Below are 24809 nucleotides of genomic sequence, written 5' to 3'. Positions count from 1 at the left end.
AGGAGATAATGCTGAAGCTTTATAAGACACAAGTCAGGCTGCACTTGGAGTATTGTCAACAGCTCTCAGAAAGGATGTGTTGTCATTGGAGAGAATCCAGAGGAGGTTCACGAGGATGATTTTGGGAATGAAATGGTTTACAAATATGGAGCATTTGGCAGCTTTAGGTTTGTACTTACTGGGATCTAGAAGAATGCAGGGGGATCTCATGGAAACCTACCGAATGTTGGAAGGATGAGATAAGGGGATGTGGAGAGGCTGTTCCTTCTGATGGGGGTATCCAGAACTAGAGGACACAACTTCAAAATTGAGGGACGCCCTTTCAGAACAGAGATAAGAAGGAATTTTTTTAGCCAGAGAGTGGTGAATCTGTGAAATGCTCTGCCACAGACTGCAGTGGAGGCCAAGTTCGTGGGTATATTTCAGGCAGAAGATGATCGTTTCGTGATCAGTCAGGACATCAAAGGATATGACGATATGGGGTTGAGAGGAATCCAGGAACAGCCATGATGAATGGGGGAGCAGACTCGAAGGGCTGAATGGCTTGATCCTGCTCTTATATCTTAAGGTCTTACTCAAAATTACAGTGAGTTTTTCCTGCTCTGTTTTTATTTCATTCTTTCCAGCATCTGTCTGGTTTTGTTCTCCTTTTTGGATTATAATGATTTACTTGTAATAAATCTGTCTCCTCTCTCTATTCCCCAATTCTGCATTATTGAACAAGGGTGTATATTCTGTTCCTAAAATGTTGTCTCACTAAGCTTGTCCACTTATACCACCTCATTCCTCACAACATGAACCAGTTTTCTTTCCTCATTGAGCTGGAAAAGCATTGATGATGGAAGTTCATTGTCCACATTTAGTACAGTATCATATGTGGCTCATTGCTCTTTTGCAAAATCTGCTAAATAAGAGTGCTGTCTTGATTTTGCTGAAATTCAAAATATTAGCAAGATCACCTAGTGGAATTAAAAATATCTAGTTCATAAGTCACGGGTGTAGCAGTAATCAGAAAATGGTCATGAATATCAGTGAAACTGGTGATGGTGGGAGCAGAAGGATACTGGATAATGGTGGTACTAAACACAAAACAAATCTCATTTTACCTGGGTCTGCAGGTTGGCAGCGTGAACATTGAACATTGGCTCGGAAACCTCCGAACCAACACGTCTATGGAAGCAAACCTGTACGGTCACAGGGAGAATATGCATACTCCATTCAAACAGCAACAGAGGTCAGGATTAAACCCAGGGTGCTGGAGCTAAGGGGTAACAGCTCCACTAACTACACTACTCTGCCACTTTAGAGTAGTCTATATGACCTTTTCTCCTCTCTAGAAACAAAATACATGTTTTATGTGAATCAGAGTTGCACTGACTTTTTAATCTTAAGATGGACCAAACTAATGGCATAAACTTCATCTTAGCAACTAAGGAAACCATATTACTACAAAAGGAATGTATTTTAGTTGACCTAACTTTCAAACCTTTTTAAATGAATTGCAGGTGATCGCAGCTGAAGCTGAGAAGGATGCTTCAGAAGCCCTAAAAACTGCAGCAGATGTTCTCTCTGGATCTTCTGCCGCCATCCAGCTACGTTATCTCCACACACTGCACACACTTTCTGCTGAGAAAACTTCCACTGTCATCTTACCTCTGCCTTTTGACATTCTTAATACTACATCAGCCATTGCCCAGAAATCTTTAGAGACCAATGCAGCAACTCAAACAACAAGAACAGCACAGACTTCACAGCAGAAACCTAAGCCTGACTCTCCAATGTTATAAGTGATGGAAAGACTTAATTCTAGCTGACAAGATCTATCTGTTATTTCTTTTTACCAGATGCATGGACAACTTTGCCATTAGTGAGTTTTGGTGATAAAATTAATGCATTAATATTTTAATGAATGAATTGTCCAGTACTTAATGAAGTTACAAAAATCATCAGTTCTGAGAGAAGACAGGTAATTTTTAAAAAAACTCTGTATACGACAGGATAAGAACAAGCAGATCTTTCATAGTGGAATGTGTTCATTGGGATATCTGGTATATTTGTATCAGTGTACTTGTCTTTGTTACTCTAAATGCTAAATGATACAATACAAATTTGCCAACAGAGAACCTGGCCTGAAAGTAAGTGTTACTTTACGAACTTGTTCCCAAAATCTATAATTTTAAAAAGAAACAAACATGCTTCCAGATCCTTTGCAAGACAAAATCTGTAATATGTCATAAAGTTTCATCTTCCTTTATTAGCAATGGACTTCAATCGACTTATCTAAAGAAAATACAGTGCAGGAACAGGCCTTTGAGCGTAAGACGTCTGTGAGGACCATGAAGCCAACCCAAACTAATCCCATCTGCCTGCACATGGTCCATGTCACTCCACCCCTGCCTGTTCATATACTGTCCGAATGCTTCTTAAACTTTGATAATATATCTGCTTCTCTGCCACTTCCCCTGACAGTGCATTAGATGCTGTGTAAAATAAACATACATGCCTCATAAATCTCCTTTAATCTATTCCCTTCTTACCCTAAAGTAATGCCCTCTAATGTTTGACATTTCCACGCTTGGGAAAAAAGACTCTGACTATCTAACCTATTTGTGCCTCTCACAATTTATCAGGTCATTTCTCAGTCTTCAATGCGCCACAGAAAACACAAGTTTCTCCAGCTCTCTTTATGGAGAACAGAAAAGGTATATAAAATTCTACCTGCATCCGGCTTTGATGGTACATTGGTGATGCCTAAATAGACTTCAGTGCATCAAAGCAGCCTTTGGTTGATAGAGGAAAAAACATGAATGAAATGGAAATCAGAGATCTGGCACACACCTCACAGTCTACTAGGCAGCAGTAGTCTCTGCCCTCTGATATACACACATTGAGACATGGACTACCTGCTGCAGGCACCTGATACCACCAATCTTCAAATTTTGCATGAAGGATGAACAGTCCAGGGTCAATGTCCTCTATCAGGCCGACATCCTCAGTGGTTACATTCCATCGGTTCAGTTGGGCAGGCCACATAATTTGTATGCCAAACGCCATACTCCCAGAGCAGACACTCTACTCTGGAAAACATTATCAAGCAGTGATAATGAAAACATAAAATTACCAGAACAAGTCATATTGTCCCTCACCTTGTTGCATAACTCATGAGAATTGGTCTGTGAGGTTCTTTAAATGGTCCAGAATTACTGCAATGCACTTTCTTGGAAACCATTGAATTATGAAAGTGATGTTTTTTCCACATTGTTTTACTTACTTCTTCCCTTACATAATGTTATTTCAGGTGTCTAAGCAGTTGCATCAGTTCATATAGTTTATAGTTGTACTCCTGTGCAAGTCAATGGTGCTAAATGAGTGGTGTTTCTTGAATGATATTTATAATTGGACCCAAATGTTTGTTTGCTATTTTCCATTCTGCACATGAAAATAAATTAACATACCTACACATAAAATATTGATGATCACAAATGACAGACTGCATGCAAAATGCTGTTCCCTGTGAACATGGGGCAGGATTTAGTAATACTGAGACTGCCTTAGTTCTACTGAGGCATTGGCTCTTCCACACCCATTCAATTTTTCCACCAAAAGGTGGGGCAGAGCAATTGCACCCAACCAGAAATTCACTCCAGAAGGTTAAAAAGTTGAGGCACTTATGCTCAAGCTCAAAGACGTTGCTTTATTTATAATTAGGAGTATTTGTCTAAATTGCTTTATGGGGCACTTACTTGCAATGTTTTTGCAGCTTAAGACTAAGTTGAAATAGAAGCCTGCTTAAAGTATGATTTCAATTCTACTTCAAAACAACATTGCTGACTGCAATTTGAAACACATTTTGCATTAATGGAAATAAATGTACTTAACACAGAATTTGAAAAGACTGGTTTATCATATGGAAAATGTGTCATATGGTTTCATAAAATAAAGCAGACATCATCTTTTGGTCTTGGACTTGACTTTGGTGACTTTTGACTTGGAAGGAGCCTTTGTGACATGTACAATAGATCGAGCAGATGTAGTTCTGGCTGGAGGCACACCTAAAAGAGAAACAAAATAAAATGTTGCAGTTAATTCAGTCAGTTTTATACTCATACTGGTTTTATTTACAGTGATGGTCAGTGCATTGTTCTATCAATGCCCAGTGAGCAGAAAGTTCTCCATATTAATATGGTAATATTTTTGGTTGTCCTCTTTACAAAATAATTTTAAATGCCTGATTCAGAGAAATATCACTACATTAATTGGCTTCGACACTAAGCATGTAAACTTTGTTATATTCTCATAATAACACTCCTGTTTTTCTACCTCCTCTTCATATCAGATATTAATATAATTCAGTGCTAATGAAGGAAAACTAGAGACAGGGCAACTAGGTAGCACAAACTAAATGCTGGAGGAACTCAGAAGGTCAAGCAACATCTATGAAAATGAATAAACAGTCAAATGTTTCAGACCAAATCCCTTCATGAGGACTGGAAAGTAAGGAGAAATAAGCCCCAATAAGAAGGTGGTGTAGAGGAAGTACAAACTAGAAGGTAAAGATGAAGCCATGTGATGGGGGAGGACAGATGAAGTAAACAGCTGGGAGGCAACAGGTGGAAAAGGTAAAGGGAAAGAGAAGGATCTGATAGGAGAGAAGAATGGACAATGGGAGAAAGAGAAGGATGTGGACATCGGGGGGAGGTGATATGCAGGTGAGGAGTATAAAAGAGGTTAGAGGACAGGCCAGAGCAGGGAACAGAGGAAGAGGGAAGGGGCGGCAGGGGGATGGAATTACCGGAAGTTGGAGAAATCAATGTTCATGCCATCAGATTGGAGACAACCCAAAAGGATTATGAGGTGTTGCTCCTCCATTCTGACAGTGGCCTCATTGTGGCAAGTCAGTAACAACATAATGTTATTGTTGATTTGTAAGAAGCTTAAAGGTAGATAATTAAAGGAAGCTTGGCAAAAGAAGAACAGAATAGCCCTGGTAAAAATGAATAGGTGAAATGCATCTTGAAATTACCTAATTTCCAGTTTCTCACCTGCTATTGAAAAAAATGATTGAACATCATTGAACACTCTTGAGATGAGATGAGTCTTTTTATTGTTTTGTCAATAACTTACATTATTGTTTTAGAACTGTTTCAGAAACTTTTCAAAACCGAGGTGAGAAGCCAATACCCAAGATACAAGGTCAAGGTGAAATCAGAGCAGAAAAAAAGGAAATTAAAACAAAAATTAGGAGATCCCTTACTTCCTGCCTCTATTAACCTTACAGGGTGCTTTCTTAATAATTATTTTTTTCCCATATAGTTATCTAAAACCAGGGACAAATACAATTTGGCATCCCTGTGCCTACTATGCATTGTGCCCCAAAATTTTCTTTAATACAAAGACAACTTAATCAAGTACCACTGCAATTTAAATTAAACATCTAAATGATTGCAAAAAGCTAAAAGTACTGTCAAGTTTCAGTTTCCAATTGTACATTGTAGGAAATGCTACTTATAAGCATCACAGATGCAATTAAATTATTGTTTTTAAATTGAGCTATTGTTTACCAAGCTGTTAATTACATTGACACTAAGGTCAAATTTCTTTGGTCCTTGAACAAGTATGCTCTTTCTTCATGATCACAATAATACTAGAAATTAATTTACTCTATTATAATAAAATAATGGATAAATATAGGAGCTCTAAACTTACTCATGTTTATTTGTAACACTTCCAAAAAGCTCTTTTCCCCAGGGTTACCCTTCACAATGTTGCCTGGGACTTGAAATTCTGCTCTGTTCCCAGAGCCTGAATTCTTCAACTTTGCCTGTGGACAGATTCTGTGTGCATGAAAAAATGCATCATAGGAGTTGTTGCTTTAACCTCTCCCATGGAAGAATAATATTCAGAATGTATCATGACAGCCCACATGACATCACAATTAGGAGTAAAAATTACAACAATAGCAATTGAATGGAAAAGGAAAAAAACAAATGCATTTATCACTGAAAAGTTATGGGAGAATCAAATTGAGAAAGTTCATGAGGTAAGTAAGTGGTACATTCAGGCTTGCAACCAAAATTAATCCATAAAGTTCCACTTATTACACATGGGGCTGATGCTGTGAATAAATTCTTCATCCTGAAATATAGGTTGAATAAGAAATTCAACACCACAAAGAGTAAACCAAAAAATAAATTTGGATGCAGTCGAATTCTGAAGTGCACCACAGGAGATAAAAGAATAATTTTTGAATTATTTTGGAGTTGAGAAGCAACATTTGCAACTTTCTTCTTGAGCTTGCAGTTTATAGAAGTTTTCAAACATAGAAGGGAAATATATAAGTGGTATACATCAATTTTGCAGTCAGCAATTTTTAAAGTCTTGGCTCAAATTATTTTCCTTTTAACAAATACATAAGTCTGCAAAAGGAAATTATATCAAATGCTGGATCAAACAAACATTTTGTGGAGAAGTAGAATTGAGGTTTCGGGGTGATGAATTCACAAGTACCTGGAATAGTTAAAGTTACACAAGTTTTAAGATGCAGAGGGAAAAGAAAAGAAGAGTAGAAAGGAAAATCTATGGTAGCGTTAATTGCAGGAGGGATTATGTGATGAAACAGATGATAGTATAAAATGACAAAGAATGGCAATGGGTCAAATAAAGATAGAAAGGTCAAGTGTAAATGGGAGAAATTATCTTAATCTTCAAAAGGAAAAATAGCACTGGCCAGAAATCTTAACTACATTAAACTCAGTATTGAGTTCAGAAGGCAGCAATGAAAAAAACTGAACTTACGTTGAGCGTCATTACAACAGCAGAGAGAGGGGGTTAAGCAATTAAATAGTTGGCCATCTGGAAGGGAAGAGTTACATTTGTAGAGGGTTTGAGGTGTTCTCAGCAGAGTGGTCAACCAGTTTGTATTTCATCTCACTGCAGAGGAGACAGTACAAGCAGCCAAAACATTGTGATAAATTGAAAGAAGTACAAGTAAATCACTCATGATTAGAGAAAGTGCTGTCTCCTAATTTTTTCAATGCAAATCCAAAGAAAGCTTTAATGAAATCACATGTAGTCACGATCAGTGAACACATTAGCAAAGCCCATGTGCCAACAACTGCACAACAAATCCACAAAGTCCTCCAACTCATATCCAGCAATTAATATTCATGTTGAATATTCAAATGATTCTATACAAAAGTACTCATTTGCCACTACTACAATACTCACAAAGACATAAACACACACAAAATGCACTTTATCAAACTTTCAGCTGTTCAGTCAAATCAATCATACCACACTGCAATGCATGCCTCACAGGCATTCTTCCTTCAGAAGAATTCTTTCACCCAGAGAATAGTTAAAATCTGGAACACACTACCTGAAGAGCTGGAGGAGCCAGATGTTATCATTATATTTAAATATTCTTGTATGTAGCAGAAATCCCATGGCATGGTTCAAAAAGTTGCTCGCAGCATCCAGCAATCTGACCTCCAGTGGATTACTACAATTGCTGAAGTGTGCCAACCTTTCACTGTTTACTATATCAAGTGACCCAGACTCTCACTTTAATATAAGAAATAGAACAACAATTCTCCAATAATTCATTCGCCAAGCTATTCTGAACTGTACAATTGATGCTATCAGGGACCAGAATCTGTCTGTTTAATTAGTACACTTTCAGCCCAGGCAGTATCTGAAGCCTACGGATTAGTCCCTGACCCAGGAAGGGGGAGAAGCACATGTCCAGTCCAACTGTTTGATCACTGCTCCGGGGGGTGGGGGGCGGGGGGGGGGAGATTAAATCTGAGATTAGCTGCAGGCTGACTGGGGTGGAACATCCCATCGGCACCCACTTGAATTATTTACATGATGAATGATATTTACGCTCGACTACAATCCCTTTTCATGAATGTCTAACCATTCAGAAGAAAGGAACATTAAAAGACTAAATGAGTAAAGGACTCAGAAATATCATGAGCAACTTCAGCACAGGAATCACTTTATTGTCAGAATACTAAGTACACATTTAAGTTATAAAAGCTCTGACTAAATTTCAATGAATTTAGATAACCATATCATTTTATTTTTCAGATTACTGACTGCATCCGTATCAATTTCAATGGATTTAGATACCCGCATTATTTTATTTTCCAGATTGCTGCTTGCACATAATCACAAAATCCAGTGTTTATATCAGTTGTGAAGAACCTTTGCCCGGTTGTAACAAGAGTAGGGAGACATAATCAAATACAAAAGATCAAGCTAAAAGGGGCAGTAAGGTGCTGCAGAGGAATTATGACCACCAATCTAAAGAAAGCAAACATATACCTAGCAAAAGAGTAGCATTAAGTGAAGTATTAAAACACATGAAGGTGTGAAATTGATTCTCAAATAGAAATCTGATGTAGAGGGATTAATTCATTTAGGAAAATTCTGGATAAAAATTCTTATTATCAGCAGGTCTTGGCTGGAATGATCACAAACTGCAGGAGATTAATGGATCCTACGTCTTTTGGACCAGATAAAGAGTGAAAAGTTTACATATGATAACGGTAAAGCAATACTCTTTCGAGGTGGCAAGTGTGAAGGAGTAACATATTGCTACCCACTTAATTATTTTTGAGTATCAGAAAGGATTTAAACAGAATTTTGCAGGAAATAAAATGCAGGATAAACTTGAGAATAAGTGGAATTTACACTCAGCTTTCATATTCATAGTGATCCATATTCATGCTGATGGATTATAGGATAAGACCAAGATTTATAATTTTTCTGTGTTGTAGCTTGTCTCGAGAGATTTCTTTAGAAACATTCTCTACAGTTGAGATGAATGCAGTTTTTCATGTGCAAAATACACAGCGCTTTTGGAAGTCTTTAAGGATTTGAAACATGATTTCACAAATAAACCAAAATTGCTTTATTTATCTATTGTTATTAAACTAGTGACAGCAACATCATACAGTACAGTAATACTAATCAGTGTTAAGTTTAAGTGTATTAATAACGAAAATATTTTCATCTATTTGACACAATTCAAAGTTCAAAAACAAATGTATGCTTTCATGTTTTCCCTAGTTTTAAGAAAAAGATATACAAGACCAAAACATATGAGTTAAAGTAGCCACCTCAATATTACATCTATCACAAATAGGATTAATATTAGGAAAAATACAGGCTAACTTATCCTTTGACATATGTACCCGGTGTACTACCTTGAACTGTATCAAGAAATGACGGGCACAAATAGATGACGTATTTACCAAATGAAAAATTTTATCCCATTGATTATCTGAAAGTGACTCTCAAAATTCCAGTTCCCACGCACCTTTAATTTTATCGTTAGATACCTTTCGCAAATTCAATAACCATTTATAAATTATAGCTATCAGTCCTTTCTGAAATGGTTTAACCTGAAAAAGAGTATCTATCATATTGGGTGGATAAGCAGAGGGAAAATTTGGAAGTAAACTACGTAAAAAATCCCTAATTTGTAAATGTCTAAAAAAGTGTGCATTAGATAAATCATATTTGTCCACTAAGCGAGACATTAAACCATCCTCCATAAACAAATCCAAAAAAGTTATTATTCCTTTGGTTTTCCAAATTAAAAATGAATGATCGGAAATTGATTTCCAAATAGATAATTTTTGGAAAGATGTCTTTAAAACTTTATCAAAAGTTTTGAATTTGGACCTACAACCGAATTTATTTACAGTAATTTTTGGGATCATTCCACCGGAAGCAGGATATGTTCCTGTTTCCACTCAATGGATGATAGCATTTACAACTTTATTGGCTAGGAGAGCCATTTTGCTTAAATGGAAGGACTCTAATCCACCTACTGTTTTTTATTGGCTTTCCTCGATTATGTCCTGTCTAAGTTTACAGAAAATAAGAAGTCGAACATTTGATACATCCTTTAAATTTGAAGAAACCTGCTGACCTTTTTATTCAATATTTTCATATGGTTTGATTTATTGCTCTTGCAGCTACTTTCTTGAAACTTTGGATTTGATCAGAAAGCTTTTCTTTTTTCTTACTTCATTCTCAATATGGGCTATCCAGTGCCCCTTTTTTTTCTTTTTTATTATTTTTTGTTTTTGTTCATAGAGAATAGTGGGTTTTTTCCTATATATAAAATCATAAAAGTTTCTTTATCTTTTTTCTCTTTTTATGAAATGATAAGAGGAGTATTTTATTTTTATTACATACTATTAGATTAATACTATGTATGATCTTGATAATGTTTATTTCACCTTTTATATGTATTGATATTGATATAGATATCTGAGGTAATCCTTCTCTTGTTTCTATATGTGTACTTTTTTAAAAATCAATAAAAAGATTGATAAAGAAAGAAAAAGATATAAGCTTTTGTAGAAGAACAGGATTGAACAGTTCAGCTAATTTTAATGATTTTCTGACTTGGGTTCTTATCTTTTGTTGTCTCCTCACTTTATCTTCCTTTCTTCCTTAAATCTCCAGTGTTTCTTATTCAGGTAAACCATGTTCAACCTGAAATGACTGAGCTATTACAGCTAAGCCTCTACAAACATTCATAGCAATCTTATCACTGTCAATCAATTAAAGTCTTAGCCTGAAATAACATACCAGCAAAATTGTAGTTAACAAAGAAATTAATGTACAGTGGATTCAGGAAAATTGGGCCATTGGTTAATCGGGTCAGCCATTTATTTGGGACAATGCTTAAATAACAAACTCTTAATTCAGAAAATAGTTGGGATTTCCTTCATTTAATTGGGACACTATGCCCCTTAACTTGGGCAGGAGACTATTGCCGAACAGTTTCCAACTAGCGTCAGTCACATGCACTTGTGTGGCCATTAGACACTACACTGTGCTAAGAGTGAAACAGTTCTTAAATACTGTCAGTTGTGTATGTTTGTGTTCAAAAAGCACTGATAGTTGGCGAGAAATAAGCAAAAACATAATTTAGAAACATGAGAAAGTCTGCAGATGCTGGAAATCCAAAGAATCACAGACAAGATGCTGCGGGAACTCAGCAGGTCAGGTAGCATCTGTGGAAATGAATAAACAGTCAATATTTCAGAATGAGACCCTTCCTCAGGTCGGAGAAGGAAGGGGGAGGATGCCAGAATAAAAAGGTTGGGGGGGAGGTGAGGGAAAGAGGCTATCTGGAAAGTGATAGGTGAAGCCAGGTCGGTGGGAAAGGGTGAGAGAAAAAGGAATCTGATAGGGGAGGACTATAGGAGAAAGAGGATTTACTAGAATGTTACCTAGGTTTCATCTCTTAAGTTACAGAGAAAGGTTGAACAAGTTGGGTCTTTATTCTTTGGAGCGTAGAAGGTTCAGGGGGACTTGAAAGAGGTATTTAAAATTATGAGGGGGATAGATAGAGTTGACATGGATAGGCTTTTTCCATTGAGAGTGGGGGAGATTCAAACAAGAGGACATGAGTTGAGTGTTAAAGGGCAAAAGTTTAGGGGTAACATGATGGGGAACTTCTTTACTCAGAGAGTGATAGCTGTGTGGAATGAACTTCCAGCAGAAGTGGTTGAGGCAGGTTCGATGTTGTCATTTAAAGTTAAATTGGATAGCTATATGGACAGGAAAGGAATGGAGGGTTATGGGCTGAGTGCAGATTAGTGGGACTAGGTGAGAGTAAGAGTTTGGCACGGACTAGAAGGGCCGATATGGCCTGTTTCCGTGCTGTAATTGTTATATGGTTATATGGAGAGACCCATAGGGAGTTGACAGGCAGGTGAGAAAAGATAAAAAGTCAGAGAAGGGAAAAGAACAGGGGAGCAGAGGGTGGAAATATTTTTACTGGAAGGAAAAATCAGGTTGGGAACTAAACAGACAGAATATGAGGTGTATAGAATATTGCTCCTCCACCCTGAGGGTGGTCTCATCCTTGGCACAAGAGGAAGCCATGCATCAACATGTCAGTACGGGAACGAGAATTGGAATTAAAATGTTGGCTTCCGGGAAGTTCTATTTATGGCAGATGGAGCAGAGGAACTCGATGAAACGGTCCCCAATTTACAACGGGTATCACCAATGTAGAGCAGGCCACATCAGGAGCACCGGACACAATAGACGGCAACAGTAGCTTCACAGGTTAAGTGTTGCCTCACCTGGAAGGACTGTTTGGGGCCCGGAATGGAGGTGAGGGAGGAGATGTATGGGCAGGTGAAGCACTTTGGCTGCTTGCATGGATAAGCGTTAAGAGAAAAATTAGTGGGAAGGGACAAAGAAATCGTGGAGGGAGTGATCCCTGCGGAAAGCAGAGAGGGGGGAGGTTAAGATATGTTTGGTGGTAGGATCCATTTGGAGATGGTGGAAGTTTCACAGGATGATGTGTTGGATGCAGAGGTTGATGAGGTGGTAGGTAAAGGACAAAAGAAACTCTATCCCTGTTACGGCGGCGGGAAGACAGAGTGAGCGTAAATGTTCGGTAAAAGGAGGGGATGCAGGTGAGAACAGCATCAATAGTAGAGGGAGGGAAACCCCGTTCTTTGAAGAATGAAGCCATCCCTGATGTTCTGAAACAGAAAATCATGTTCTGGGAACAGATGCAGTGGAGATGAAGGAACTGAGAAAAGCAAATAGCGTTTTTGAAGGAACTCAGAAAAGAACAATTTGGAACAGTTTTAGTCATTGAAGTTTCAAGCATTCAGGCTTGGTGATGCCAGAAATGACCAGGAGTAAAAATGAAATGATTTCACTGCCTTAACAAGTTAGGAAATATGAAGAATTTGAAGTTATAATCATCTTGAAAGTTACAGTGAAAATGAAGATTTGGAGGATGCAATCACCTAAAGCATTATATGAAGGCAGTCCACTACTTCCACTACTTGCACTGATTTTGTTCATTTACAGTCAATCAAATGAACATGTCAAATAGTCCTCTCTCGATAACTTTTAAGAACTAATGCACAGTTTTGTAGTACTGTAGAGGTATTGGTAGTGTTCTACGTTGTTCTGTATTTCATTTAAATACATAAATCATTATTCAGTTAAATGGTAGTCTTTTTTTATACCTTTTTAACTATTTCCATGAAACTTCAGCTAATTGGGGCAGCTGCTTAATTGGTCCAAAATTTGTCCCAATTTGCCCCAATTAACCGGAATCCATTGTATTTGTATGACAATGTTAAAAATGTTATTAAACTGTTATAAATGAATAGCAGTTAATCCCACTTTTGTTCTACATTGCTTGACTAGAGAATTGTCCCAGAAATTATTAACATATCAATCATGTAAATTTATATTTAATTCATCACATTAAGAAAGTAAAACTTACTTTTTATTCAATGCATTTATGGTTTGTTGATCAAAGCCATCTTTATCCTTGAGAGTGACAGGCACTTCTTAGGAGTAAATGTCTTGCCATGTATATTGCCTATATATTCACCCATGCCATTTGAGACTACTTTAATAATATAATTTCAGGTTAGACTGTACAATACCATTAATTCAACAATTTTGATAAATTTTTTCTTCTTAATCAATCCCATCATTTAGTATACTCTCCAAGAAATTGGCAATGGTATTGTAAGGCACAACATTTTGTTGCCTCTCCAAGACTGAGCAGACAGTAAATGAAAGTTGCTGGTGACTATAACCTACTCCTGGTAAATTGAAATCTTACTTTTTTCTGCATCTGGGTGCGACTGCTGTAGCTCTTTTGTCTTCAAATCTAGAGTCATGTCCTTGATCTTATCCAAAGCTTCCTGCAGGTTAGCTTCTAGAGAACTTGCCCGTTCCTCTGCTTGCAAGGCACGCTGCTCTGCTTCTCTGCCAAAGTTATGATGAAGTGATAATTATCAAAATGAATAAAAACTACAATGCCATCGCGGGTGATAAAATATGGGAAAATGGTTTATACCAGTCATGACTGTGACAGAAACAGTTGATTTAAAAAGGACTTAAAGCCAACAAATCATTTGACCTCTGATTTGCTTGGTTGCCTGAATGTTGGCCTTTAGCAACGTGTACAAGCACACCAAGGTCTCTTTGAATATCAACACTATGTAATCTCAGATCACTTAAAAAAAAACTCTACTTTCTTGTCAATATACAATGAAGTCCTGATGCAAGGTTTTAACCCAACACAGATGTCACTCAAATCACTGAGATCCTCCAGCAGATTATATAGCAAAGCTGCACAAGTGAATTACATGAAACAATAAACAGTTCATATAAGTTGTCAGGCTTTCATGCAATATTAACTGTTTACAAACTTCCCTATGGCTACCTAATTAAGGGAATATCTGACCAAATAAATAGGGTAATCCTTGATTCAATGCTTAATGTGCTGCTGGCTTCTGAGGGAAATTAATTCTTCTAATTTAATCTACTAAACCCCTTCATTAATTTGAATACTTCTGCAAAGTATCTGCGCTAAAAGGAGAATAAACGGAGTTTCTCTAAGCTCATCATATAGCTAAGGTGCTTCATCCTGGCATTCTTTGTAAACCTCCTCACCATCCACTCCAAAGCATTCCAGTACTTTGGCAACACCTCTGCATCTAAAGAAGATTAAGGTATTGTGGGTTTTTTTTTTCCTTTATACGATGCTTACATCACCAAGATGTAGAACCGACAGAGTATGGACAACTGTTCAGCTACTTTCATTTTTTTGCTGAAGTATGACTAAGCAGATCATGTTTGATGTTACAAGGAGCTGCACTCTAGGTAATTAAATCATGAAACTCAGGGTAGCCTGAAAAATCAGTACTTACTAAGATTGTATTAAACCCATAAGAAATCCATTACCCTAACACATATTAGTCAAATATTTACTATGAGTATGTGTTTGTCAGAAATATATATGGCTGTGCTGTAATGCAGTGACACCTGAAATAATACCACCAGTATTGCAAACAAATTTAGCAAGTTTTTAAACTGAATCAAGAAGCATAAATAGCTACTCACATGAGCTGCTTCTGTAACACTCCCACTTCAACTAGTGCCTCATAATTCCGCATTGCCTTGGGCTTCACAGGTAGAACAACATCAAAATCAGCCTGGAATCAAATGTATACATTTCAGATTAGGAGTGGAACTACGGACAAGTTTCAGTTGGTGGCAATCTTCTGCCATGTGAAGCAAAGATGTCACACATTTTTCAAGCAGATCTTGCTGTAAGTGCATGACACCGATATTCAACACTCAATTTGCCAGGTATAACTTTCTGCCGCTTTTAAAATATGCTTGTGTGCGCTTCCGCTCTCAATTTTTTTTCACTAAGTGCACATTTGAATTTGAAGTCTTACGAGGATTAGAAGAACTCAAACTGTTTTTTGATAATATCTTTATGGCATGGGTTTCACATTTATTAATTATATGAATTGGCTGATAGCTTCACAGTGGCTAGTAACAGACAAATTCCAATCACAGTGATATAGATCTATTTACATAATATTCCAGAGCACTGCTAATGACACGGCATGAGAGAACAGGATAGAATTTGGAATACAAGTTGTGGGTGAAAGGTATGAAGTATGTGTTGTCGCAGCTGGCTACTTCTGAGAGCAGCTGGGTAAAGATTTTAAATTCTTAAATTGCTTCAGCGTTATGGCATGGAACCAATGTACTCCACAGGGTGAGCTTTGGAAATGTTACCATTATCACCGCGTTATTGATTGGAAACATTGTAAAACATTCTCTGATTACTACTGCCCACTCTAAATAGGACCTTTTTTTTAATATTGAGTGGATTCCGGTTAATTGGGATACATTGGGACCAGTACATTTTGGCCCAATTAAGTGGCTGCCCAAATTAGCTAAAGTTTAATCAAAATAGTTCAAAAGATATAAAAACAGACAAACTACTGTTTAACTGAGTAACAAATAATGTTTTTGAAAGAAATACAGAACAATTTAGAACACTACCAATACTATTGGTGGTTATCCATCGTTTCTAACAATGCCAGGAAATCTGTGTGAGAGAGTCTTTAAAGTGGAAAAGCTTTTGCACTGGGACAGTGCTTCTCTCTCAACCTCAGAAGTCTGGGTCCAGTGCTACAAGTGAATGTTATATCTGGATTTTTCCCTGGTTACAGTAGATGACCATGACTCCTGTAACTCGTGATGCCCCTCGCTCTCCATGTAGTGTTGCAGAACCATCTTCCTAGCCATTGGATCTCATCCACTCAGTCTGCCGGAGCTGACTTTGAATGTAGGACAGGCATGTCCCTATTTCACCATGGTATGAGAATTGTCCGCTACCCTCACCTGGTTTAGCCCACCTTTCAAAGCTGTGTACCGGGATGTGGCTGCTATCACATGCAAACAGCTGTTTGGAGCCACACATGAGACCTGAGTGTCTGGTGGGGACCAAAAGTAACAGTCAAGATGTTGTTGAGACCTAAAAATTCTTCATAATTTCTAATTTGTTGAGGTGATGAAATCATTTCATTTTCACTCCTGGCTGTTATCGGCATTTCCAAGTCTGAATGCTTGAAACCACAGTGAGCAAAACAGTTCTGAATCGTCTTACTGCTTATCTCTCACCAACTATCAGTGACAAAAATCATTGCTTTTTGAACACAAACCCACACAACTGATGGGTTAAGCATTGTGTGTCTAATGGCCACATAAGCACACATGACTGATGGTAGTTAGAAACTGTTCAGCAACAGTCTCTTGTCACAATTAAGCAGTATAGTGTCCCAAATAAATGAAGAGCATCACAGCTATTTTTTTTCCAATTAGTTTTTATTCTTTAAGAGTTGCCCCAAATAAGCAGCTGCCTGATTCACCAATGGCCCAATGAACCAGAATCCACTGCAGCTGATGGCTGGCTGAAATAAGTCAAGGGGAGAACACTGATAACTTACTTGAAATTCAATAGATTGGGAGAAAAATATACTTCTTAAAATTTTCACTATGTAAAACTCATAAAACTGTGAATAATATTGTGATTTGCTAGCTCAGCTTGCTTCACTTTATCTTTCTCTGGCTACATATTCATTAATAGTTAAGAAGAGTACAGCTGCATAAATTGAAGCCATCAGCTACCTGTAATGTGAGAGCACAGGATTGCAACAGTACAAGGAACCCCAACACCATATTCTGAAGAAAAGTGTGCAGGAGTTAAGCAACGATGAGAGTACAGAAAATGCTGGACCCAAACTAGCATTTACTAAAGCAAATGCACATCCTGTGGTACATCTTGTAATAGTCATAAAGTATATTTCTTACCATGAAATTCATTAGGATTAATCTGATTAGTTGTGTGAGTTGAGTGATAAATGCTGAACAAATTACTGCAGCAGCAATATTTTTAATTGAAGTACAACATAATCATGGGATTAATTTAGCATGCCATCTTCAATTCTGGCAAAGCAACTGTGTTCAAAATGAAAATAAAGTCAGTTTGGACTATTCTTCTAAACTGTAATACAGGATTTGCACCTGTGACTGCTCATTAAGAAAGTATGATATAAAAATGAGGATATTCAGAAAGTTTGATCAAACAGGTCATAGTATTAGCATATTTTTCTGTAGTGAGCATACATATTAATTATTGTTTTACCTTCTCAACTGGCAGGGGAGTTTCTTTCAAGTCTATCTCATGGATGTTAGTATCTTCACCAATATATGCTATAGTAGATATAAATGGGCTCTGAAAGTCTTTAATTTCCATTATTCCAAAACTTTTACCCTGTATGAATTAAGACAATGTTAGAATGGAGGATTTCTGTTCAAAATTCTTCTCCAGAGTGAAAATAATAACCCATCACGGGGAAAACATCAATGCTATAAAAATATGCAATAAATTAACTATCGAAAAACTTTGTTTCTTTAATGCCAATATAATTTTAAAAGTATTGCGAATAGAACAAGAGCATTCATTTTATTTGTACATTTGAAAATGAATTCAATAGCCAAGCAAAAAAATGAAAGGTTATGAACAGTTGAGCTAGTAGTCAAAATAGATGGAAAGGGCCAGATAAAAGTTCATTCTCTGCTTTCCACACTTGAATCTATTGTAAAACCTAAGACAAACTGAAGAACTAATGGGTCAGAAAAAAAAATAAAATCTCACTTCAACAACCAGAAACAGAATTCTTAATATCAGGTTGTGAGCTAAAGGAAAAGACAGCAGAACTGATTACTGAGTATTGATGTGATCAAGAAATTGTTTTAAAGGAAGAGGTGTATTAACTTTCACCCTGTTTGATCATCCAAGGAATGGGTGATTTGTTATTGTTCATGTTTTCGTTGAACTATTTTTTAATTAAGCGTAATAGGATATTATAAATGTTATTTGTCAATAAGTAATGTTTATTTATCTCTAGGGATGCCGCAGTAGCCTAGCAGTTACCATAATGCTATTACAGTGCCAAAGACCCCGGTTCCATTCCTGCTGCTGTCTGTAAGGAGTTTGATCATTCTCCCTGTGACTGCGCGGGTTTCCTCCGAGTGTTCTGGTTTCCTCTGACATTCCAAAGATGTACAGGTCACGTGAGTGCAATTGGTTGGCATGTGCTTTTTGAGGGCCTGTTACTGTGATGCACCTCCAAATAAAAAGAAATAAAAGCATAACACAAAAGATAGTAGGACCAGGACGACCTTACATGCATAAACCAATAAGGAAGTCTCAAATATAGTGCACAATAAAAGGTGCAGGATTTGAATTCCCTGAGGATGAACTGCAGAGCCCAATCCTGCTGGGTTCCCTATTATTCCAGCTCCCAGGTCCTAAGGCCCAACTAGACCTGGGACAGGAATCATAAGCCATTGACTGCAATAGATTCAGGAGGCTGAGGAGAAGAAAGGTATGCTTTAATTTAAATTATTTATGTTTTAGGTTTGTTCCTGTTTTATCTAAAATTATTTATTATAAAATAATACTAATAATACAAAATTTTAATGGCTTATGAATGCTAGTCCTGATATCACTCAAGCCATGTCACTTCAGGGATGCAAGACAGGCTTTCCACATCCAATCGAAGTTAATTTCAAGTGCAGGGAAGCCACAGACAGCAGCCCAAGGCAGCAAATATACAGTATGGTCATAGACAAAGGTTTAAAGATTAGCTTTAGAAACAAAGAAACATAGAAAACCTACAGCACAATACAGGCCCTTCGGCTCATGAAGTTGTGCTGAACATGTCCCTACCTTCGAAATTAATAGGGTTACCCATAGCCCTCTATTTTTCTAAGCTCCATGTACTTATCCAAAAGTCTCCTAAAATACCCTATCGTTTCTGCCTCCACCACCGTTGCTGGCAGCCCATTCCACGCACTCACCACTCTCTGCATAAAAAACTTACCCCTGACATCTCCTCTGTACCTACTCCCAAGCACCTTAAACCTGTGCCCTTTTGTGGCAGCTATTTCAGCCCTGGGAAAAAGCCTCTGACTATCCACACGATCAATGCCTCTCATCATTTTATACACCTCTATCAGGTCACTTCTCATCCTCTGTCGCTCCAAGGAGAAAAGGCCAAGTTCACTCAACCTGTTTTCATAAGGCATGCTCCCCAATGCAGGCAACATCCTTGTAAATCTCCTCTGCACCCTTTCTATGGTTTCCACATCCTTCCTGTAGTGAGGCGACCAGAACTGAGCACCGTACTCCAAGTGGGTCTGACCAGGGCCCTATATAGCTGCAACATTACCTCTCGGCTCCTAAATTCAATTTCATGATTGATGAAGGCCAATACACCATATACCTTCTTAACCACACAGTCAACCTGTGCAGCTGCTTTGAGCGTCCTATGGACTCAGGCCCCAAGATCCCTCTGATCCTCCACACTGCCAAGAGTCTTACCATTAATACTATATTCTGCCATCATATTTGAGCTACCAAACTAAACCACCTCACACTTATCTGGGATGAACTCCATCTGCCACTTCTCAGCCCAGTTTTGTATCCTATCAATGTCCCACTATAGCCTCTGACAGCCCTCCACACTATCCACAACACCTCCAACCTTTGTGTCATCAGCAAACTTACTAACCCATCCCTCCACTTCCTCATCCAGGTCGTTTATAAAAATCATGAAGAGTAAGGGTCCCTGAACAGATCCCTGAGGCACACCACTGGTCACTGACCTCCATGCAGAATATGAACCACCTACAACCACCCTTTGCCTTGTTTACTTGTTACATGTACATCAAAACACACAATGAGATGTGTCATTTGTGTCAAGAAACAACACAGTCAGTGGTCTGTGGTGAGGGAAGTCTGCAAGTGTTGCCACACTTCCGGTGCCAACATATCCTGCCCACAACGCATTCATCTTACCCTAACCATCTGTCTTTGAAATTAAGGAGGAAACATGAGTAAATGCACACAGTCATGGGAAATATATACAAACTCTTACTGATTGGTATTTTCTTTTATTGCCTTTGCTATTTCCAGGAAACATGATCAAAGATAATTGTTTGCTCTTTTCAGTGAGTAAGCCATATCTGTAAAATTCATTGTTGTCTGAATTAGATTTTGAAGGTCATATGTTTAGATATTTCACCTAAGAGATGATCACCATCAAAGCAAGTGCTTGTGGTTTGACATTACCTCGCCATGTACAGTGCTCTTAGCTCCATCTGTGCATTCAGGCTGTGGAGTTCTTCCGGTATCTGTAGTGTCCTCAACTTGCACAGTAGCAGATGTCTGCAGTTTGAGGTAAGAAAGACTGACACTGACAACTACATTGCAGAGAGTGACACAGCAGAACTATAAGATTTACATTAATCATTCAGGAAACATGCGTTCGTGGGTTCAATTCAAATAGGAAATAAACTTATCAGAGGGGACTTCTTGACAGCTAATTTATCCACAAATTTCAAAGCCTTGGTAATATAAAACCTTCAGAGAGAAGAATGTTTCAAAGCCATAGGGCAAATGTTTTACTGTTTCAAATGGGCTTTTTTTATTGTGAATTTTAACTTAAGTATCTCATTGCTTAAAATTATACCAAAAAACATTTACTTCATTAGAGTTAAAATCAGCCACAAATAAGAGCAAGTCACTCGATTATTCTTAACCAATCAATTACAGCACACAGTCAGAGAACAACCAAATGCCAATCCAAGAAGAAATAAGAACATAAAGAGATGAGGTGCAAACCAGCTGTGACCAATAGATACAGCATAGTAAGTTGAAAGTGGTGCAAAATTGGCTGCCTAAAGAAAATATTAATGGAGATTACCACATTGGGTAGCAGTGTTACATCTACAGCAATTATTGTATACTCTTCTGAGAGAGCCAAACTTACGCCAGCTTCAGCTTCCTCAGAGGAGCTCAATTCCTGTGATATAGATAGAAGTAGGACAGAGTAAATATAATACAGCAATCTCATCAGTTGGTACAGGATAAACATATTAAACACATCATCACTGAAAAAATAAATAATCATCACCAACATTAATTTAAATAAATCAATTCAAGTTGACATGATATTAAGTAGTTTCCTCTGTGCAACATCTGTAAATCAAAAAACAACCATGTATGTCAAAGCTGCAATAATTGTTTCTACTGCAGTAAATTCTCTGAAAGATTCTCCAGTTTGCTGCTTGCTGTGCCTTTTGTTTCAGAATGTCCTAAAAGCATTTAACAGTATGAGGAGGAGGAGGAGGAGTAATTATGACCGGATAGGCCCTTGGGCCTGCTCTGCCTTTCAGAGAATGCACGGCTGAACTTTGCACAAACTTCTCTTTCCTGACTTATGCCAATATGCCTTCATTTTATCAATGCCTTCTCTGGGATGATCCTTCCTTTCTCTCTTGATACCGGTAGGTAGCTTACATGGATTTTTTTTAACACCAAAGAATGGAATATATTTGGAGAGCTTATCTTTATTTTTGATTAAATGTTGCTGAATACTTGTGTTTACTTGATCATTATACTGGTAAAAGCAATGAATAGTACCAACAGAAAATGGCAAGATTACATCAGATATCCTGTTCAAGTTGAGTTATTCTAATACAGCTGAAGAACATATTTTCTTTGGTGAAGCCGTGTCATATTGTACTCTCACTATAGGTTTATAATAATTACAGCAAAGCCTTCTTATTCTTCCATTCCAAATTCCTTTTAATAAATATTAACATACATTTGTCTTTTTTTAAGTAATTTGAGTACACGGACATCCAAATCTCCCTGAGTACCAAAATTTACTCATGTACAGATTAAAAAGCATTGACCCGAAACGTTTTGTCCTCCCTCCAGAGAAGCTGCCTGATCTGCTGAGTGTCTCCAGATTCTTCTCTTCCTATTTCAGATTTTCAGCATCTGCGGTTTGTTGCTTCATCTACCAGACATTCAGGTACTTATTTTCCATTTTCCTTCTAAAATGGCCAATTTCACACACACTCGCATTAGATTTTATATGCCTCCAATTTGTACCACCATTTAACCATTTTTTAATCTCCTTGTTGTCTATTTTATTCTTGGTATTTACTTTTCTACAAAGCTTTGTATGAGCAACATGTGGAAATATACATTGCACATAACCACCTTAACCAAGTCAAATTGAAAAAGATTGTAAGTCACGCACTGACCCTTGCCAATACAAACAGCTTTCACCCTGAAAATGATCCATCCATTTTCTTCTAAACTTGACCTGGCCAGAGTACAGGCCCAGGCAGTTTAATTTTTCCTCATATGGTAAACCCACCATCCTTTTTTTGGGATTTCCCTTAATTGCATTTGGCCAATAACCCCCTAAACCCTTCCTATCCATGTACCTGTCCAAGTATATTTTAAATATTGAAATTGTACCCGTATCTACCACTTCCCCTGCCAGCTCATCCAATTTTCTCACTACTTTTTGTGTGACAAATCTTGCCCCTTAGGTTCCCTTCAAATCTTTCCCCTCTCACCTTAAACCTTTGCTCCCTCCCATCAGACTCTATCTACCCTCGGAAGAAATTGGCGATACAACATATCTATGTACGTCATGATTTTATAAACCTCACCTTCTTTGGTCCAGGGAAAAGAGCACCTGCCTATCTAGTCTCACGATATAACTTAAGCCTTTCAGTGCCAGCAACATCCTTGTGAATCTTTTTTTAACCTCTCCAGTTTAATCACATCCTCACCAACTTCTTGGAAGCTGCAAGTGACATCCCAATTGTTTAAAAAAATCATGAAAAGTCCATAAAATTAAAGAAGGTCATATTCCCAACATACAGTGCCATACAAAAGTTTGGGCACCCCTGGTCAAAATTTCTGTTACTCTGAATAGTTAAGTGAGTAGAAGATGAATTGATCTCCAAAAGTCATAAAGTTAAAGATGAAACATTCTTTTCAACATTTTAAGCAAGATTAGTGTATTATTTTTGTTTTGTACAATTTTAGAGTGAAAAAAAGGAAAGGAGCACCATGCAAAAGTTTGGGCACCCCAAGAGATTTTTTTTTAATTAATTTATTTTTATTGAAGGAATGACACAATACAGAATATATAATGGATTACATTTTCCTCCATTTTGCTTTAGTATCGTACCCCCAAAACAAACTTCCCCCCCACCCGCCCTCCCAGAATATATCATGGCAGCTAATATATTTACAACACAACAATTCACAAATACAAGTTACAGACATTTCACAACCATACCCCCACACTACTTCAAGATGACGGCTCACACACATCTGCAACATGTCAGATGATCCAAAATACACTCATATTTACAATTCATCAACCACCCTGTGAGGTAAATTATAAGCGTGTTAAACGGGAGGCAACTTCCCAAGTACAATCAAATGCCCTCAACTAGTAGGTAATTCCTTAAGGCTCCCAAAATATGATAAGAAAGGTCCCCATTTCGAATAGAACTTTTTTACAGACCCCCTCAAAGTGAATTTAATCTTTTCTAATTTCAGAAAAAACATTACATCTTCTAACCAAGCAGCAGTAGATGGGGGAGTGGCAGATTTCCAGACCAGCAAGATTCTCCTACGGGCCAATAGCGATGTAAATGCAATGATATCCGACTGGCTTGCATTTAAACCCAAATCATCATCTGCCACACCAAATACAGCTATAAGCGGGCAAGGTCTCAGTGTCACCCCCAAAACCTCACTGATAATTTTAAAAACCAGTGCCCAATAGTCATCAAGCCGAGGGCATGACCAAAATGCATGTACTAAACCAGCTGGAGAGAAGGAACACCTGTCACAAACAGCGTCTGTCCCAGGGTATATGTCTGCAAGTCTGGCTTTACGTAAATGTATCCTGTGTAAAACTTTAAATTGCATGAGCCCCAGTCTAGCACATGATGATGAGAAATGAACCCTATTCAATACTTTTGCCCAATATTCCTCAGCCAGATCCATACCGAGGTCGTCCTCTCACCTTCTCTTAGTTTTGTTTAGATCTTGAACTCCCAAAGACATCAGCTGAGAGTATAGTTCAGAAATCAGCCCCTTATTGTTAAAGCTAAGAGTGAATTTTTCCCGTAACATAGCAGGTGGTAGAACAGGAAAAGAGGGAAATTTTTCCTTGACAAAATGGCGAATCTGAAGGTATTTTAAAACATGATTATGCGGAAGGCCATACTTACCGCGCAGGTTATCAAAACTATCAAATATGTTATCAGTATACAAATCCTTAACGCGCATAAGACCATTCAAACCCCATTGTCTGAAAGCTGAATCGAATGTGGAGGGAGGAAATAAATGGTTTTTATGAATGGGGCCCAAAACTGAAGCTGATATGAACTTATAGTGGCAGCGAAATTGATTAAAAATTTTGAGGGTGGAGAGCACGACCGGGTTAGATGTGAATTGAGAGGATTTCAATGGTAAGGAAGAATACACCAAAGCTGGGAGAAACGAGGAGTGGCAAGACCGTGACTCAAGCAGG

The 24809-nt window shown here is 37.7% G+C and overlaps 2 protein-coding genes across 13 annotated transcripts in view; one reads left to right on the top strand and one right to left on the bottom strand.

Moving 5' to 3' along the window:
- Positions 1 to 2123, top strand: part of LOC140206010 (podocin-like) — a 47708-nt gene extending 45585 nt beyond the window's left edge. For all 4 annotated transcript variants that reach the window (XM_072274030.1, XM_072274028.1, XM_072274029.1 and 1 more), the window contains one exon: positions 1506 to 2123. In XM_072274030.1, the coding sequence (XP_072130131.1) occupies positions 1506 to 1787 (282 nt within the window). In that variant the 3' untranslated portion in view covers positions 1788 to 2123. The remainder of the gene's footprint in view (positions 1 to 1505) is intronic.
- A 1575-nt stretch (positions 2124 to 3698) lies between these two features.
- The window catches only part of axdnd1 (axonemal dynein light chain domain containing 1), a 164437-nt gene continuing 143326 nt past the window's right edge, over positions 3699 to 24809 (bottom strand). For 6 of the 9 annotated variants that reach the window (XM_072274022.1, XM_072274019.1, XM_072274023.1 and 3 more), the window contains 6 exons: positions 21156 to 21254; positions 20522 to 20617; positions 17528 to 17656; positions 14923 to 15014; positions 13637 to 13782; positions 3699 to 4052 (listed from right to left, as the gene is read on the bottom strand). In XM_072274022.1, coding sequence (XP_072130123.1) covers positions 3949 to 4052; positions 13637 to 13782; positions 14923 to 15014; positions 17528 to 17656; positions 20522 to 20617; positions 21156 to 21254 — 666 coding nt within the window. In that variant the 3' untranslated portion in view covers positions 3699 to 3948. Of the gene's footprint in view, positions 4053 to 5706; positions 5835 to 6795; positions 6931 to 13636; positions 13783 to 14922; positions 15015 to 17527; positions 17657 to 20521; positions 20618 to 21155; positions 21255 to 24809 lie in introns of all 9 variants that reach the window. The other 3 variants (XR_011888046.1, XR_011888045.1, XM_072274024.1) reach the window with 3 other exon arrangements.

This window comes from Mobula birostris, chromosome 12 (genome assembly GCF_030028105.1).
Source record: "Mobula birostris isolate sMobBir1 chromosome 12, sMobBir1.hap1, whole genome shotgun sequence".
NCBI classification, from domain to species: domain Eukaryota; kingdom Metazoa; phylum Chordata; class Chondrichthyes; order Myliobatiformes; family Myliobatidae; genus Mobula; species Mobula birostris.
This window is presented reverse-complemented; position numbering and strand designations above follow the sequence as displayed.